Source organism: Physeter macrocephalus, chromosome 19, assembly GCF_002837175.3.
Source record: "Physeter macrocephalus isolate SW-GA chromosome 19, ASM283717v5, whole genome shotgun sequence".
Classification (NCBI taxonomy): Eukaryota; Metazoa; Chordata; class Mammalia; order Artiodactyla; family Physeteridae; genus Physeter; species Physeter macrocephalus.
This window is the reverse complement of record NC_041232.1, coordinates 79,705,663-79,722,145: the sequence shown is the minus strand read 5'-3', so window position 1 is coordinate 79,722,145 and position 16,483 is coordinate 79,705,663. Positions and strand designations below refer to the sequence as shown.

General features: G+C 37.9%; 1 protein-coding gene across 2 annotated transcripts in view; it reads left to right on the top strand.

Moving 5' to 3' along the window:
* TMX3 (thioredoxin related transmembrane protein 3) overlaps nucleotides 1–16,483 on the top strand; it is a 44,022-nt gene that overhangs the window by 23,897 nt on the left and 3,642 nt on the right. For both annotated transcript variants that reach the window (XM_024133907.3, XM_007121545.4), the window contains 7 exons: nucleotides 798–864; nucleotides 4,720–4,818; nucleotides 7,611–7,668; nucleotides 7,866–7,919; nucleotides 11,040–11,096; nucleotides 14,924–15,053; nucleotides 16,380–16,448. In XM_024133907.3, coding sequence (XP_023989675.1) covers nucleotides 798–864; nucleotides 4,720–4,818; nucleotides 7,611–7,668; nucleotides 7,866–7,919; nucleotides 11,040–11,096; nucleotides 14,924–15,053; nucleotides 16,380–16,448 — 534 coding nt within the window. The remainder of the gene's footprint in view (nucleotides 1–797; nucleotides 865–4,719; nucleotides 4,819–7,610; nucleotides 7,669–7,865; nucleotides 7,920–11,039; nucleotides 11,097–14,923; nucleotides 15,054–16,379; nucleotides 16,449–16,483) is intronic.

Here is a 16,483-nt window from a genome sequence, read left to right as displayed (position 1 = left end):
CATCCTAGATCACCTGTGACATACCTTCCTCCCTTTTTAATCTTCCCAGGATAGCTGTCCTTATTTTTATTTTATTATTCTTTTTACCTTTTTAGTTATCTACTGATTCATTTGTTGATATGCTCAGTATTACCACACTCATGTAGTGATTCTGTGTGGCTTACCTAAATTATATCTTTTCTGCTCTGATACTGATTTCTCTACTGTAATTTTATTATTTTGAAATAAGTACAACACAGGTATAAGAAGCAGGTACCCACCGAATGGATTCCTTATTATTGATTGCCATTGTAAGTTCCCATTCATAAAGCAGTTTATCGTTTAAGCCTGCCCTCACCTCTCAGCGTGTGTTAGCAGATCTCACTCTCCTAACGCCCCAGTGAGGTGGGTGCTCTGAGTCCTGGATTCACGGGAAGCCGACTCCCGGGATGAAGTGATGGACTCGTTGTTTCACAGCCTGGGAGTGCTGGGCAGAACCTACCTGTGCTGATTGCTCCCTTAGGCCCTGCTCTTCCGCCGTTTCAGAGTGCCTCCTGGCCTTCACTTCCTGTGATATCTTTGAGTCTGTTAACTCTAAGAATATTTCATGGTTTCACCATAGCAAACAGGGCACCGTGCCGGGGGTGTATAAAGAGATATCAAGCCCAGTCCTTGGATGAGCTAGGGATTGACTGTGTTCTTTTTAACTCTTGGTAACTTTTTTGTGGTTGTCATCATTGTGGTTTTTTCCCCCCTGAACTTTCAATGATTTTGAACTCACAGCTACCAACTGAAATTTTTTTTTCTGATTTTCGCAGTATGTGACCCTGAAAGAGATGCCCGCTGTGCTTGTTTTCAAAGATGAAACTTACTTTGTTTATGATGGTAAGTTCCAAAGTTTTAACTCATGTAAACACTTTCTAGTTACAATGTTGTATCTATTATGGGGCTTAGGTGTTGACGAAAGATTTAGTAAATGCAGCTGCTGCTTACATTTCCCATTAGTTGAATGACTGCTAGGTTTTTCTTACCCTTCAACTTTAGTTTTTCCACTCAGTGTTCTTTCATTCTGAGTTTGGCTATAGTAAATTTCTCTTTTTGTCAGATCGTTTGCCTTTTTTAGAAATGAGCCCTAGGCAATTTCTTTTTTTTTTTTTTTTTTTTTTACGCGCGGTATGTGGGCTTCTCACTGCTGTGGCCTCTCCCGTTGCCGGGCACAGGCTCCGAACGCGCAGGCCCAGCGGCCACGGCTCACGGGCCCAGCTGCTCCCCGGCATGTGGGATCTTCCCAGACCAGGGCACGAACCCGTGTCCCCTGCATCGGCAGGCGGATTCTCAACCACTGCGCCACCAGGGAAGCCCGGCAATTTCTATACATTACTTTAAAATATTCACAATTAATTTTAAAAAGGTCTAACATTTGAGACACACAAAGAAGTGAAAGAAATAAACCATCTTCAATAGTGGTGAAGCCCTGGGGTATTCTTCTATAGCCTTTTCTCTCCCTCCCTGACAGAAGTAACCACCCACCTGCTATTCAGCATTTCTTTGTTGAAGCAAATACTTGGTCTATTTTTAAAATATTTTTATTATATCAAACACACATTATAGTAAAGAGAATGCTAAAATAATAAGACTCTACATACATACCTGTCACCCGGGTGAGACAGTTACTAAGATCTTACCATGTTTGCTTCAACGATTTTTTTTCCTTTGTTGAAGCATTTTAGCAAATCCCAGTGGCATTTCATCGCTATGTGCTTCATTATGCCTCCCTGACTACATGTTTATTATGCATTTCTTTAAAAATGTGGGCTTTTTGGAGTTTCTTTTTTTAAGATAACCACATGCTATTGTAACACTTAACAAAATTAACAGTAATTCCTTGGTATTATCAAATACTTACTACCAGAGTTCGCAGACTGGGCTTTGAGGTAGCTTAGGGCAGTGCGGCAGACTCACAGGGGCATGGGGAGATAGTTCGGATTTCAGGAAGCATTGAAACTCGACATCTGTTGGACAGTACACAGCCACTGAAAAGCAAAAGCGAATGCAAAATCTCACCTACTAGCGATGTTAGTAACGTTGTACATTACATACAATTAATGAAATAAAAAATTCAGTTTCTCATTCTTACTAGCTACTTTTCATATACTCAGTGGCCTTGTGTGGCTTTTGTTGGAGAGCACAGATAGGGACCATTTTATTCATATCAGAAACATTCTAGAGAGTTACTTTTACTGAATCAAACTTGGGTCCACTCTCCTGTGTGCAGTAAAGCCAATGTGCTGACGCCGGGTTGTGGTGAAGGAAAGGGCAGCTTCAGTGCGGGGCGCCGAGCAAGGAGTCCAGGGCAGCTAGTGCTCAAAGGCCGGGTGACGGGGGGCAGCCACAGGGTATGTGATCAGCTGGTGCACAGTCCTCTGGTTGGTTGATGGTGAGGTAACAGCAAGGGCCGCGTCAGTTAACACTATCAGTCCTTAGGCTCCAGTAGGCCTGGGGGATAAGTGCTCCTGGTCATCCAAACAACTCAGGAAGTGTGCACCAGATACGGTTACTTAAGCAGAGAATATGGGAGAAGGGCCCCCCAGGACTGCCCCTTAGGGGTCTTGCTCAGTCATATTATTTTATGATGGAGAAGAAACTAGAAGTGTTTGAGAGCTGTAAGCTTTGAGTTGCTTAAATGACTCAAATGAATAGAAGAATATCTAATAAAAGGAATATTTTGATTGTCTTGTTTTAGTCAAAGGAGCATTTTAATTGTTTTGACAGTAACATGAAGACAAAGCAGTTCTAAAATCTTACATCTTCACTATCTTTAGATAAATGTGAGGACTGTGTTTTGTTTCTTAATGTAGTATAATAACCACCATTTACCTGTTATGTTTTGTACAGCAGGTACTATTTGCTTAACTCGATATTTTCATTTTATTCTCACCTTAGTCTGGTAGTAAGGCAGATAGATAAATATCCTGAGATTACAGAGAGGGTAGCTAAGAATGTTAGATAAAGGAGAGAGATTTGTAGTTAAATTGCAGGTTCATTCCTTTGCTCATTCATTGGATATTTGTTGAATGGCTGCATGAGACATTGGGCTTAAAAAGGAAATTAAGAGGAACTTGCATATGTGAAAATGTGTTAAGGAAAATTCATATTCTATCCACTTATTCTTCATCTACACTCCTTGTATGATAAGCACTTAGTATATTCAATATATTGTCTTATTTGATCATTACAACAATCTTGTGAGATCAGCAGTCTTACTGTTTTATAAACAAACAGGATTAAAGAGATTGTTTTTGTTTTTTCCAAGTTAAAATAGTACATGGTATAATCAAGATTCAGCCTTCAGATTTCTTGTTCTAGTTGCATTATGAGTTTCTTAACTCAGAGAGCCACTTCGCTTTTTTTTTAAAAAAAGACCTGATTTTCTTTATTAAAGAATACATTTAAGTCTAAATAATGGCTAAGAAGTGCCCTTCCCATCCGTGTTTCAGATGTGGCCCCCCGATGCTTAAGAAAGAGAGGGGTAGTGTGTTTAGTATCTACAGCTGTTTTGAAGGCCAACATTTTCTAACCTGCTGTAGTCAGCACTTAGAACCGGCCTGAAGTCTTCAGATAAAAGGTTACTTTGAATGCTTATCCTACTATTACATTGTTGTTAATAATTTCAGGAACAGTGGGATGGGGCTTAGGAGGATAGTTTATTTCCTAATGAGTTTTAGATTTACCACTTTTGTGAATAATCTTTAGAAAATTTGCTTTTGACCTGGAGTGGAGATTATGGCCCAATAATCAACTTCTAGTTTTATGTTTTTTTTCCTAATTCATAAATCCAAATCCATAAATACTTTCAGATTTGCATTATATTACTTATTTTATACGTTTGATAACTTGAAAATGTTTTGTTTAGCAATGCAAGTGACAGAAAAAGCACATCTTTCAAGAAATCAGTAAAATCCAGTCTTCATCCATATTGGTAGGCTTTTATATCAACTTCTTTTTCATGCAGTTGTAATAATTTTTCAGAATTACTTCAGAATTATATTTCTAATCAGGACATAATTCTCTTGGATATTGTAAATGTTTCCTGTCTGCTTATCAGAGGAAGTATTTGACGTTGAAAAGGGCTGAAATAGTATGTGTGACTTTATATGTGAGTTTGCTTTACATATGAAGGAGGGTTGTAAACTGAGGTCAAAATGTCATAAAATAGAGAAGAACAAAGAAATTGTAATAAAAATTGCCCATAATGCCATCATCCAAGAATAACCATCAACTCAGGAAAACTATTTAATAGGAGTATATATATGCCTTCATTTTATCATTCTATCAGTTTTTTTCATACTTTAGTTTTTACAGAGTTACAGTCATGTTGTAATATTGTTTTGTTACCTGCTTTACCACTTAATTATTATAATTTTTAAAAATATATAAATGGTCTTTCTCAACATGTACCATAATGATTTAAATTATTTCCTGTTTAGGATGTTTCAGTTATTTCCTTTATTTTTATTTATCTATCTTTTGCTATTTTCAGTGGTGCTATAATGATGAATTGTTTTTTGCATTAATCCTTTTTTTACATTTGATTGCTTCAAATAGCTTTCTAAAAATGAAATTTATGAATTTAAGATTATGATCTGATGTCAGGCATTTTATACATGCTGCTAGATTAAACATTATAAACATTTTAACATCATATTTACACTATAATTTATCAACTTTGTTTTGTTTAAGAGTACGAAGATGGTGATCTATCATCTTGGATCAACAGGGAGAGGTTTCAGAATTATCTTACGATGGATGGCTTCCTCTTGTATGAACTTGGAGATACCGGTAACAAGCATATATACAACTCTCCATCACACTACAAAACTTTTCCTTAACTGATTACTTCAATCTGTAGAAAATAAATTTTTTAAGTTCTATTTCATAATATCATTCCTTCTTTCAGACCTGAATGCCACTTCAACTTTATGAGAATATAGATTAACATTAACCAAAGAACATACCTTTGCATGTGGAATAAAGATTAGCTGGAAAGGGTTTACTAATAGAGGTGATAGTGACAGGGAAAACAGAGCCTGGAGAATAAGGAAATGAGAACAAATAGCCAGCCAGAAAGCTGTCCGCAGGACGCCGATTTTGTAATAGGAGTTGGAATACAAATTATCACAACCTTTGAAAGCCTGCTTTTACCTGTGAAGAAAATATGGGCATCAGATTGGCATGGTTTCTTGAAGTTATGTAATTGAAAATGATAAGCAAAGCAAATATAAATATGGATGCAAAAAAGAAAGCTGTAAGGAACTACAGCTGTAAGGACTAGTCTCAAATAGACGTGAACTACAAAAATTGTAAGAAGCTAACCATGTAAATTTTAGGAGGAAGTGTTTTGTAAGTTTATTATGAATTACAAATAAGAAATAAGCCCTGGTTATTGTTGCCACATTTGTTTCCATTCACAACTTTATGATAGTTGGATGAAGGTATAGTTTTAGATTAAAAGAATGGGAAAATGTTACTCAAGGGTCAATTTTTTTTATCTGAGAAATAATAGGTATAGAGTTTCCTCTTCATGATTTCCTGCTCTTGGATCTGGTTAAGAATACAAATTAGAAGCGCTCTAACACATTTTTCTGTTACTTTGTAACTTCCACAGGATGGTGTTTGTTCTGGTTCTTGAGCCTTCTTTTAATGTTCTATGTCTGGTGACGCTTTCCTCGCAGAGGGAGGTGTGTATTAGCTCATTGTTGGAAGTTGACGCGGATACTGCCAGAGACTGGGTTTACTTGCTGATTCACGCAGGCCCGTGTGAAGGGAAACGGGGGAGAATGTAGGAATACGGTAGTTCTGTTCTCAGTACAGCATCGTAGAGGCGGCAGTTAAAATAGGCAGCTTTGCCAAAGCTCTTCAGTGTCTTCTCCCAGATTGATGTGGAAAGAAGTTGGCTATGGCAGTGTGTCTCTGTGTTCCCAGCATAATTGCCCTGGTTGGGTGTCAGCTTCGGCTGTGCCCCGCTTGTGGTCCTACCTGGCCACTTGTCATATAAGCCCCGCAACAGACTCCTGGCCCTCGGTGGCTTCAGACACCTGGTGTATTTTCAGGACTTCTGGCGACTGCAGGTCCCTGCATCTTCCCACTCCTGCTTACTTTCCCGTTTTGTCTCACTCACTCCCGTCTCCGGCCACGCTGACTGTTCAGTTTCCTGAAAAAGCTGTGTACCTTGCACCAGAGCACCTTTAAACATTCTGTTTTCTCTGTCTGGAAAAGTGTAGTGAATTTATATTCATCTGTCAAACTCAGACCAAGTACTGCTTTCTTAGGAAAGTCTTTCACTAACCCCCTGGAACTACATTAGTTTACTCTTATAAAATGTTCTTTTATAAACCCCATGTCCCTGTCCTCCCAAAGTCTCTGACTGTCAGCCGCACGCCTGTGTGTGTGTGTGAGTGTCTTCTCCCAGCGCAGAGCTGTGTCTTTGTGCTCCTCACCGTGGCCTCGGGAACTCGCCGTGCGCTGGGTCCATTGCTCGGTGCCCAGTGACTGTGAACTTAATACGCGAGAAACCACCTGTGTCGGCCTGTGGGAAGATGCTGGACACGTTGTAGGCATTTTGAAAAAACTCATGAAGCACTTTAAATTAAAGACATAACAGTAAAAACCAAACACTGAACAGTAAATGCAGTAATATTTCAAGAGGGGAGATAAACATTATGAACTAATGTTTTTCGCTGAGGGTGAAAAGAAGCATCAAGATTGCATAGAATTTAAAGTTTGCATAGAATTTAAGTATGAAATTAGAGAAGATATGGGGATGAGATTGAAAGATTGTCGATTTAATCCTACGTTTATATACCTACTCTGAGCCAGAAACTATTGCAGTATTTGTACATGTAATCTCATTCACCTCTCCAGATGACTTTGAAATAGATAATAGTTTCTAAAGTAAGTTGGCGTCCGCTGAGGTTAAGGCACATGGCTAATGGATGCTGTGCTTCACCGCTGTTCTCCCAGGCCTGGAACATAGTAGACCCTGCTGGATCACAGGGTCTGGTCTTCTGACTTCCATACCAGTGCTCTGGTTGCTACGTCACGCTGCCGTCCTGGAGGATGTCAGAGATGAATATGATCTATGTTCTGTTGAGGGTTAAATAAATTTGAGTCAGTTTTATTTTGTGCATTAATTACTAGCAAACAGTGGCCCGTGGTACCAAAGGGAATAACGCTGTAAAAATCATTTTCTTGTTCTATACCATTTTTTCAGAGCTGTAGTAATTCTTAGTATATTTCTTTTATTAACTGGTTCCTTATAGTTTCAGTTTTCAACAAAATACTTACTTTAGTGTGTGGGTTGTGTGAAAAAAATAACAATTTGAGTATGTGAATTGTTAAATATTTACTATTATTGATATTTGCACTTCAGGGATGGGAGGTAGGTGGGAGTTTATCACGTGGAGTCAACAGTTCACTGTTTCACTGTTTCACTCTGCTAAGCATAACATGTTTAAGATAATTGGAATTGAATTCTGGAAGCTATATACTATTTTCCTGTTCATATTGCTACAGTAATAATTGAAAAGTTTAATGAGGATTATTGAATTTAGATATGTCATTCTTAATTTCAGGAAAGCTTGTGGCTATTGCAGTAATTGATGAGAAAAATACATCAGTTGAACATACCAGGTATGGTGCCTTGACATAGTTTTAAGCTTCAAATATCATCCAATTCAGACTTTACATGGCTTCAGATAAACTTGACATAGTATCTTACTTTTCCTGCAGTGTTAGATATTAGATAAGGCAGCATATATTATAATTGAATAATTATATTTTTCAAGTTGATGAAATGGAATATTCATGTATTTTTTGTTTTCTCACAGATTAAAGTCAATTATTCAGGAAGTTGCTAGAGATTATAGAGACCAGTTTCACAGGTAGGTGTTTGCATTCTGGAAGTCTCCATTATCTTTGTCTAATTAGGTTTTGTAATACAGTAAAGCAAAAGTAGGAGTATTTCATACTGTCAAAGATGAATCAAGGAGCTGAAGTGAATTACAGCATGTAGCATTTCAGTGAGAATTGTTTGGACTTGGAAGTTTATTGATATATGTCTTACAAGTTAAAAAAAAAACTTATAAATTGTATCATACCTGAGTCTTGATAGGATTTGGGATAAATTGGTGGTAAGAAAATATGCACATACAGGCATATACCTCAGAGGTATTGCAGGCTTGGCTCCAGCCCAGTGCAGTACAGCAAGTCACATGAAATTTTTGGTTTCCTAGTACATATAAAAGTTATGTTTCTGTATATTAAGTGTGCAGTATCATTGTGTCTAAAAGCTGTACATACTTTAAAAATGCTGACCATCATCTGAGGCTTCAGTGAGTTGTAATATTTTTGCTGGTGAGGGTCTTGCCCTGATGTTGATGGCTGCTGGCTGACCAGGGTGGTGGTCACTGCAGGTCAGGGTGGCTGTGGCTTTTTCTTAAAATGGGACAGCGGTGAAGTTTGCCTCGTCCATTGACTCTTCCTTTCATGAACGATTTCTCCGTAGCATTGGTAGCATTTTACCCATAGTAGAACGTCTTTCAAAATCTGAAGCAGTCCTCTCAAACCTTGCTCCCTTTGTCAACTACGTTTATGTAATATTCTAAATCCTCTAAATGTTGTCATTTCAATAGTCTTCACAGCCTCTTCACCAGGAGTAGATCCCTGGAACCACTTTTAAGGAACCACTTTGCCTGCTCATCCCTAAGAAGCAGCTCCTCATCCATTCAAGTTTTATCACAAGATTATACCAATTCAGTCACATCTTCAGGCTCCACTTCTAAGTCTAGTTTTCTTACTGTATTCACCACATCTGCAATTACTTCCTCTCCTGAAATCTTGAACCCCTCAAAATCATCCATGAGGGTGGGAATCAGCTTCTTCCAGACTCCTGTTAATGTTGATATTTGACCTCTTCCTGTGAATCAGGAATGTTCTTAATGGCATCTAGAATGGTGACTCCTTGCCAGAGGTTTTCAGTTTACTTTGCCCAGATTCATCAGAGGAATCACTATCTATGGCAGCTGTGGCCTTAGGAAACGTGTTTCTTCAACAAGAAGACTTGAAAGTCAAAATGACTCTCGATCCATGAGCTGCAGAATGGGTGTTGTGTTAGCAGGAGTGAAAACAACATTAATCTCATTGTGCATCTCCGTCAGAGCTCTTGGGTGACCCAAGTGCATTGTCAATGAGTAGTAATATTTTTAAAGGAATCTTTCTTTTTCTGAGCAGTAGGTCTCAACAGTGGGGCTTAAAATATTCAGTAAACCATGTTGTCAATAGATGTGCTGCATCCAGGCTTTGCTGTTCATTTGCAGGGCAAAAGGCAGGATAGATTTAGCATAAATCTTAAGGACCCTAGTATGTTCAGAATGGTAAATGAGCATTGGCTTCAGCTTAAAGTCACCAACCGTGTTTGCCCCTAACAAGATAGTCAGCCTGTCCTTTGAAGTTTTGAAGCCAGGCATTGTTGACTTCTCCTCCCTAGCTAGAAAAGTCCTAGATGGCGGCTTCTGCCAGTATAAGGCTGTTTCATCTACACTGAAAATCTGTTGTTTAGTGTAGCCACCTTCATGACTTATCTTAGCTAGACCTTCTGGATAACTTGCTGCAGCTTCTATATCAGCACTTGCTGATTCACCTTTCACTTCCATGTTACAGAGATGGCTTCTTTCCTTCAACCTCATGAACCCACCTCTGCTAGCTTCAGATTCAGACTTTTCTTCTACAGCTTCCTCTCCTCTCTTAGCCTTCATAGAATTGAAGGGAGTTAGGGCCTTGCTTTGGATTAGGCTTCACCTTAAGGAAATATTGTGGCTGGTTTGATCTTCTACCCGGACCACAAAAACTTTTCTGCATATCAGTAAGAAGGTTGTTTTACTTTCTAACCATTCGTGTACTCACTGGTGTAGCACTTTTAATTTCCTTCAAGAAGTTTTCCTTTGCATTCACAGCTTGGCTAATTGTTTGCTGGAAGAGGCCTAGCTTTCAGCCTACCTGAGCTTTCAACTTCCCTTCCTTACTAAGCTTGATCTTTTATAGCTTTTGATTTAAAGTGAAAGACGTGGGACTCTTACGCTTGAACATTTAGAGGCCATTGTAGTGTTATTAACTGGTCTAATTTCAATATTGTTGTGTCTCAAGGAATAGGGAGGCCCAGGGAGAGGGGGAGGGAGAGAGGTGGGGGAAACGGCTGGTTGGTGGGAGCAGTCAGAACACACAAAACATTTACTGCTTAAATTCGAAGTCTTGTATGGGCACAGTTCGTGGCACCCCGAACATCACAATGGTTACATCAAAAATCATTGCCCACAGATCGCCAGAGCAGATATAATAATAATGAAAAAAGTTTGAAATATTGTGAGAATTACCAAAAGTGTGACACAGCGACACGAAATGAGCAAATGCTGTTGGAAAAGTAGCACAGATAGACTCACTCAAAGCAGGGTTGCCAGAAACCTTCAGTTTGTAAAAAACATAGTATCTGGGAACTGCAGTAAAGCAAAGCCCAATAAAAGGAGGTTGCCTGTATACTCATACATTTGAGATAAAATTAAATGAGCAATCACAAGTCAGATACAGACAGATGACGATTTTAATAGGAACTCAAAGAATAATGGAACATAAAAAATAGGTGATATTTTTTCCTGTATGCTAAATCAGTTTGTTACTGTCATAAGACAGTCAGTATAAATTTGTTGCATTACTTAATTATTATGCCCTTTTTATTCTAAGCCTTCTAATGATATATCAATGATATATGTATTTCTTGTGTTACACAGTATGAAACAAAATAGAAAGGTCTTAAAATTTGCTTAATTTGTTACGTGTTTGTATCTCAAGAGCCAGTAGAATTCATACTTTTTTATATTTATTGTATGTGATTGATATGTTAAATGTTTACAGTGTTTGCATGCTTACCAAACCTTAAATTCAGTGCTTTGTATTTATCTTTTTTTGTATTTAATATTGTCCTCTCTCTGTTCTTTTTGGTTGTTGTTTAGGGATTTTCAGTTTGGCCATATGGATGGAAATGACTATATAAATACCTTGCTGATGGAGTAAGTAAAATGCTAAATGATGAAATGATTTTGCTATCAACTCTATCAATTTCTTTTTTTTTTTTTTTTTTTTTGGCCACACTGTGTGGCTGTGGGATTTTAGTTCCCTGACCAGGGATTAAACCTGTGCCCGCTGCAGTGGAAGCATGGAGTCCTAAGCACTGGACCTCCAGGGAAGTCCCAACTCTATCAATTTTTAAATTTCTGTTTTTCAGAGACAGGCAGGACTAATAGCAAGTTCTCTATACTAAAAAAAAAACACTCCCGATTTAATGTTGACAATTTATAGTATTTTGGAAAGAAAACATCATTCAAAAACTTGTAAACTTTGTAGTTTAATATGAACCCTAAGTTCAGTTTTAATGAATAAATGTAACTTAAGTAGAAAATTTTTAGCATTCAATAGTTAATTGCTATCCTAGAAGAATTTAACAGACTAAGTTTATAGGAAAACTTTGCAGCTTTAATATAATATTGATTATGCTTATGATGTAAAGATATGATTTGTCACTTCAGAAAGTTGATATTAGAAAACATTTACCAGACCTATACTGAATTAATAAGTTTCAAATGAAAGCCTACTCTATTCAGTGGACGTTTAGTGAGTATTTGCTGTAAGTCACACACTGTGTTTGGCATTGCACTATGGATGCAAAAAAATGAGTAAATGATAGAGGCCCTGTCTTCAGGTGCTCACAGCCGCTGGGTGAGACAGCATGGTGACTCCAGCACTGTGTGGGAAGGCCTGTGTGGTATGGAGCCCTGGAAACAGAGAGAGACCCACCCACACCAAAATGCACAGCAAGGCGCAGGGGCTCAAGAAACGCTTGCCACAAGAGCCGGTAATTAAGGGAGATTTCTAAAGAATGAGAAGTAGCTGAATGAAGAATGCAGTGAGGTTATTTCAGGCAGAGTATAATAGCAAACACAAGAGTGTTTGGAAAATGGGTCTTAAAATAGCCCGGATGGGAAGATGGCAGAAGCCCTCCAGAGCTTTACCAACTTATAAACCCAGAATAACATTCATAATTTTCAGGTAAGAACCTAAAATTACGAAGTAAAGTACTTTTATTCATTTATAATCAATTCATTATCCTTATTCCAATAAGAATTTGAGAGGGTTTACCGAAGACATAAAGTACCAGATGTAATACATAATGAAGAAATCAAGACAAAGGGAAATAAAATAAAGGATCTATACAATTACTAAAGGTACTTAAACAATTTGAATTTTTTTTTTTGAATTTTTAATATTCAAGACAAAGTAGAAAAACATTGTTTATACATTTCCCATCCCCTATAGAATAACTTTTGCTTATAGGAGTATGGCTGACCTTGTAGAAATCTAAGAGAAATTGCTGTGCTATATAATCTCATAAAGGGGGGCACATTATAATAGAAATGTTTTTAATAGGATCGTTACAGTATATATAGTAGGGACTTCAATACAACCATTTATAATGTCCTTGGAGGCAAGCCAATAAAGTGATGCAGTAAAACATTTTGGGCAAGAGGCCAAAGCACTTTGCATCTGATAAATAACTCCTTGATTCAGGATACTATTCAGAATTTCTAGAGATGGATGGACATTCCTTCATGAGTATTACTTCTAATGTGAGTTGTGAGATAGAAGTTTTGCTACAGTTATGGTCAGAGAACAATAATCTCTACCACCAACGCCTATTGTTTGTTTTTTTAAAAATTCATACTTTGCTGCTTTTTTTTGAGAGAAGAGAGAAGGCATATAATGATGGCTATATAATAATCGAAAGTCCTTAATGAGGACTTACCCTGTGACCAACACTGGACTGAGTAGTCAATGTATGTTTTCTGACTTCTACACTAACTCAGTAAGGTATAAGTACTGTTATTTCCATTTTATATAGATGAGGAAATTGAAATTTCTTAGAAGAAACTCAAGGAAGTTAAATAATAAGCCAAAGGATGCTCAGCAAGTAAGTCAAAGAGATCCAGTCCTCCAGTGCAGATCTCTCTTACTGCAGAATCTCCTGACTACTGTGAGATCAGTGTTGACACATAAATTCGTAGAATTTAATAAGTACTGATGCCTAAAAGTTTTTAACTTAGGGCGGATACGTGATATTATATAAGATAGTTAACACTGTAGCATTGACGATGTTTTTTACTTTTTCTCAAAGTAAATAGGGTACTCTCAGAACTTCGGTCTATTAAATTATTTTGTATTTGATTTTTGTGAGTATAGTTAAGAGGGAATAGGATGAGGTGCTATTTTTCATCGTTATTCAAATGGAATTATTTCAGAACAAATTGTTTCTAGTTCAGCTGTGTATTTAACTTTTTCATAAGATATATTTTTATAGGAAGATCAGGTTCTACTTCATTCCATAAAAATAGAATTTTGCTACTGATGCAGTATGATGATAACTAAATTGCTATAAGTTAAAAAGTTGTCTCATGTTTTTATAAACAAGAATGAAGCTAAGATTTTTTTTAAAATTACAGTTAATTATTGCCTAACAATAATACTGGATAACAAAACACCCTGACAACCAATGGCATAAAACAGCAATCCTTTATTCTCTCTCACTCATCTGGGCTTGGCTAACCTTAGCAGGGCACAGCCAGACGTGGCTCCAAGCTGCCAGTTAGGTCCAGGTCTACCCTACGTATCTTCCATTTCCTTGACCCTGGAGGGATATTTTCCTGGGGGATATTCTCATGGCAATAGCAGAAACACAAGAAGGCAAGCACATTTCAAGCCTCTGCTTCAGTCATTTCTGTGCCTTCCCATTGGCCAAACCACACGGCTGAGGCTAACATCAGGGATCATGTATGCACGTTTTGCCTCAATGAGAGAAGGACGTGGTGTGGGGAGGGATAGAGAATTATAAACAAGAAAGCAACCTCCTGGACCCAGTTACTTATGTGGTGATAATACAGTGCTGTAAATTGTTTCTACTGTAGAGTTTTGTGCTTTTGCATAATACATTCGTATAGACATATGAATAACCATATGATATGTAGGTGGCATACAGAAACTGATATGTAGGTGGCATACAGAATTAAGCACCTTTTTATGATTATGCGAAACCCTATTCCTGAAGGGGAAAAAAAATTATTTGAAGTAAATGACACATTAATAATATTATGGTTTTTGCCTGCAAACTGAATTGACGTCTAGTATATCACTGAAGCACCCATGAGGATGGGGTGATTATACCATAGGGTAGTGGGAGTTCAGAGAATGTGCAATAGTATTTATTGAATGTGTATTATGTATTGATACAAGGAATGTGCTGGATATTTAACTTGAATTTTCTCATTTAACTTCTGTAGCAAGATAGGTACCCTGCCCCCCACACCTTTATTCATTTATAAATGAAAAATATTAGACTTAAACAAAGTTGTGGGAAAGCATCAGATCCGAACACAGGCAGTGTAACTCTGGAGACCATGCTGTTCCCTCTCTAGTTGCCGGAACGTCCTTTAACTGAGGTGGGCTGTATATGATTAAAGTGATGGTATTTAAGATAAACTTGTGGCCAGGAATGATATTGTCCAGAAATTGATACTTCATACATAATAATTTTTATCCTTAGGTTTGATCGTGACTACTCATTTGTCTGATGTTGTACACTAATAGTTTTCATAAATGTTAATTTAGCTATTTTTTAAATTGATGCACAATTTGAAATTTTCTTTCTGTAAACAAAGGAAGGCAAAGCTATTATAGCTCCCTCCTTTTGTACTTCTAGTTATTTATATATAATTCAAATAAGTATCAGAATATTTGTTGTCTCTGTGTTTAACGTGTATTTTGATTTCTTTTGTTTTTCTATTTTCAGTGAAGTAAAAGTCCCAACTGTGGTTGTACTGAATACTTCAAACCAACAGTACTTTTTACTAGATAGACAGATTAAGAATGCAGAGGACATGGTCCAGTTCATTCATAACATTTTGGATGGCACAGTAGATGTGAGTTTTTGCTTTAACTGCAATGGGGTGATGGGAGGAGGTGGAGGAGAAATGAGTTCTTGTCTTCTGATTCTGAAAGAAAGAGTCGGCCATCAGCCAGGGTGAGGGGCAGGCCTCCATCCTTGCTTCTCTCACATGATAGGCAGAGTCACATTCCCCAGGACCTAAGTGGCAGAGGCTGCTAATGGGTGGAATGTTATTTGGAGGACATAGATTGTCATCGTGATGGGGGGAGGTGTTACTGGCATTTAGAGTCAGGGGCTGGGGATGCTAAGAGGTCTGCAGGGTACAGAGCTATCCGATAGTGAACCTCCTGACTCTTAGTACCTCTCTGGATTCAAGAATACAATTGCATTAAGTTACCTGGATTGGTTTTCTAAAACAACCTGTGAATAGCACCACAGTTTCTTAAAAGATCAGGAAATGTGTTTAAAACCAGCCCCAGTGGAGTGTTCCAAATATAATCCTATAAAATATTTCTCAGAAATGATGAATGGATAATCTTAACTGTTTTTTCCTGTAAGCCATATTTGCAGTGTTTTTCAAAGTGGGTTGTAGCCCGTGTTAGAGGGTCATGAAATCACTTCAGCAGGTTGCGGCCAACATGCATCTTATCAATATACGAGAATAAAATAAGAAAAGAAGAGACTTCAGTGCCTTTGTGAAGTGTAATTATTACTTTGTGAGACTTGTTTCAGCTTTACACAGACTATATTTGAAAGTTGCCTCACAGAGTAACAAGTATTTCTTCTTTGGAAACACTCTTAATCACACAGTAGGAATTTTGTATTTGTGAAGATAACACTTGTTGAAAGGATGCTCGCCTGTGTGAGTGAGAACCCTTCTATTTGTAAGCTGGTGAAACTCAAGGAATGAGCCAGACTTTAGGCAAGGCTGAATGCAGGGATTTGATGGATTTTCATCAGGAACTTTTCTTCCTCTGCCTTCCAGCACTTTTTTCTTTCTGGGTTTCATCATCGGAGAGACTCTCCCTGCAGGACAGCGAGGATCCTGCAGCAGCTGTAACACTCTCAGCTAAACTGAAAAGCTGGGCAGGCCGGCACTTGGGTGGGTCAGCCTCAGCCAAGCTGCTTGGACTGTGACCAGGGAGGGTGCGTTTTCAGAGGAGAATCAGACTGTGTCCGTACAAGAGAGCAGGAGGGTGGGACAGAAAAACCAGCCAGTAGTTACTCCGTGGCTCTTTCGGGTGCTCTGTGTCATCTTTTGTAGTCAGCTCTTGACCTGCTATTGTAAGATTATCTAACAGAAAAATGAAGTAATGTACTGAAATAACAGTTTAATTGTTTTTTTCTTGTTAAATTTAAGGCCCAAGGAGGGGATAGCATTTTGCAGAGATTGAAAAGAATAGTATTTGATGCCAAATCTACTATTGTGGTAAGTTGTGACAGTGTGTTTAGTGTCACTAATAA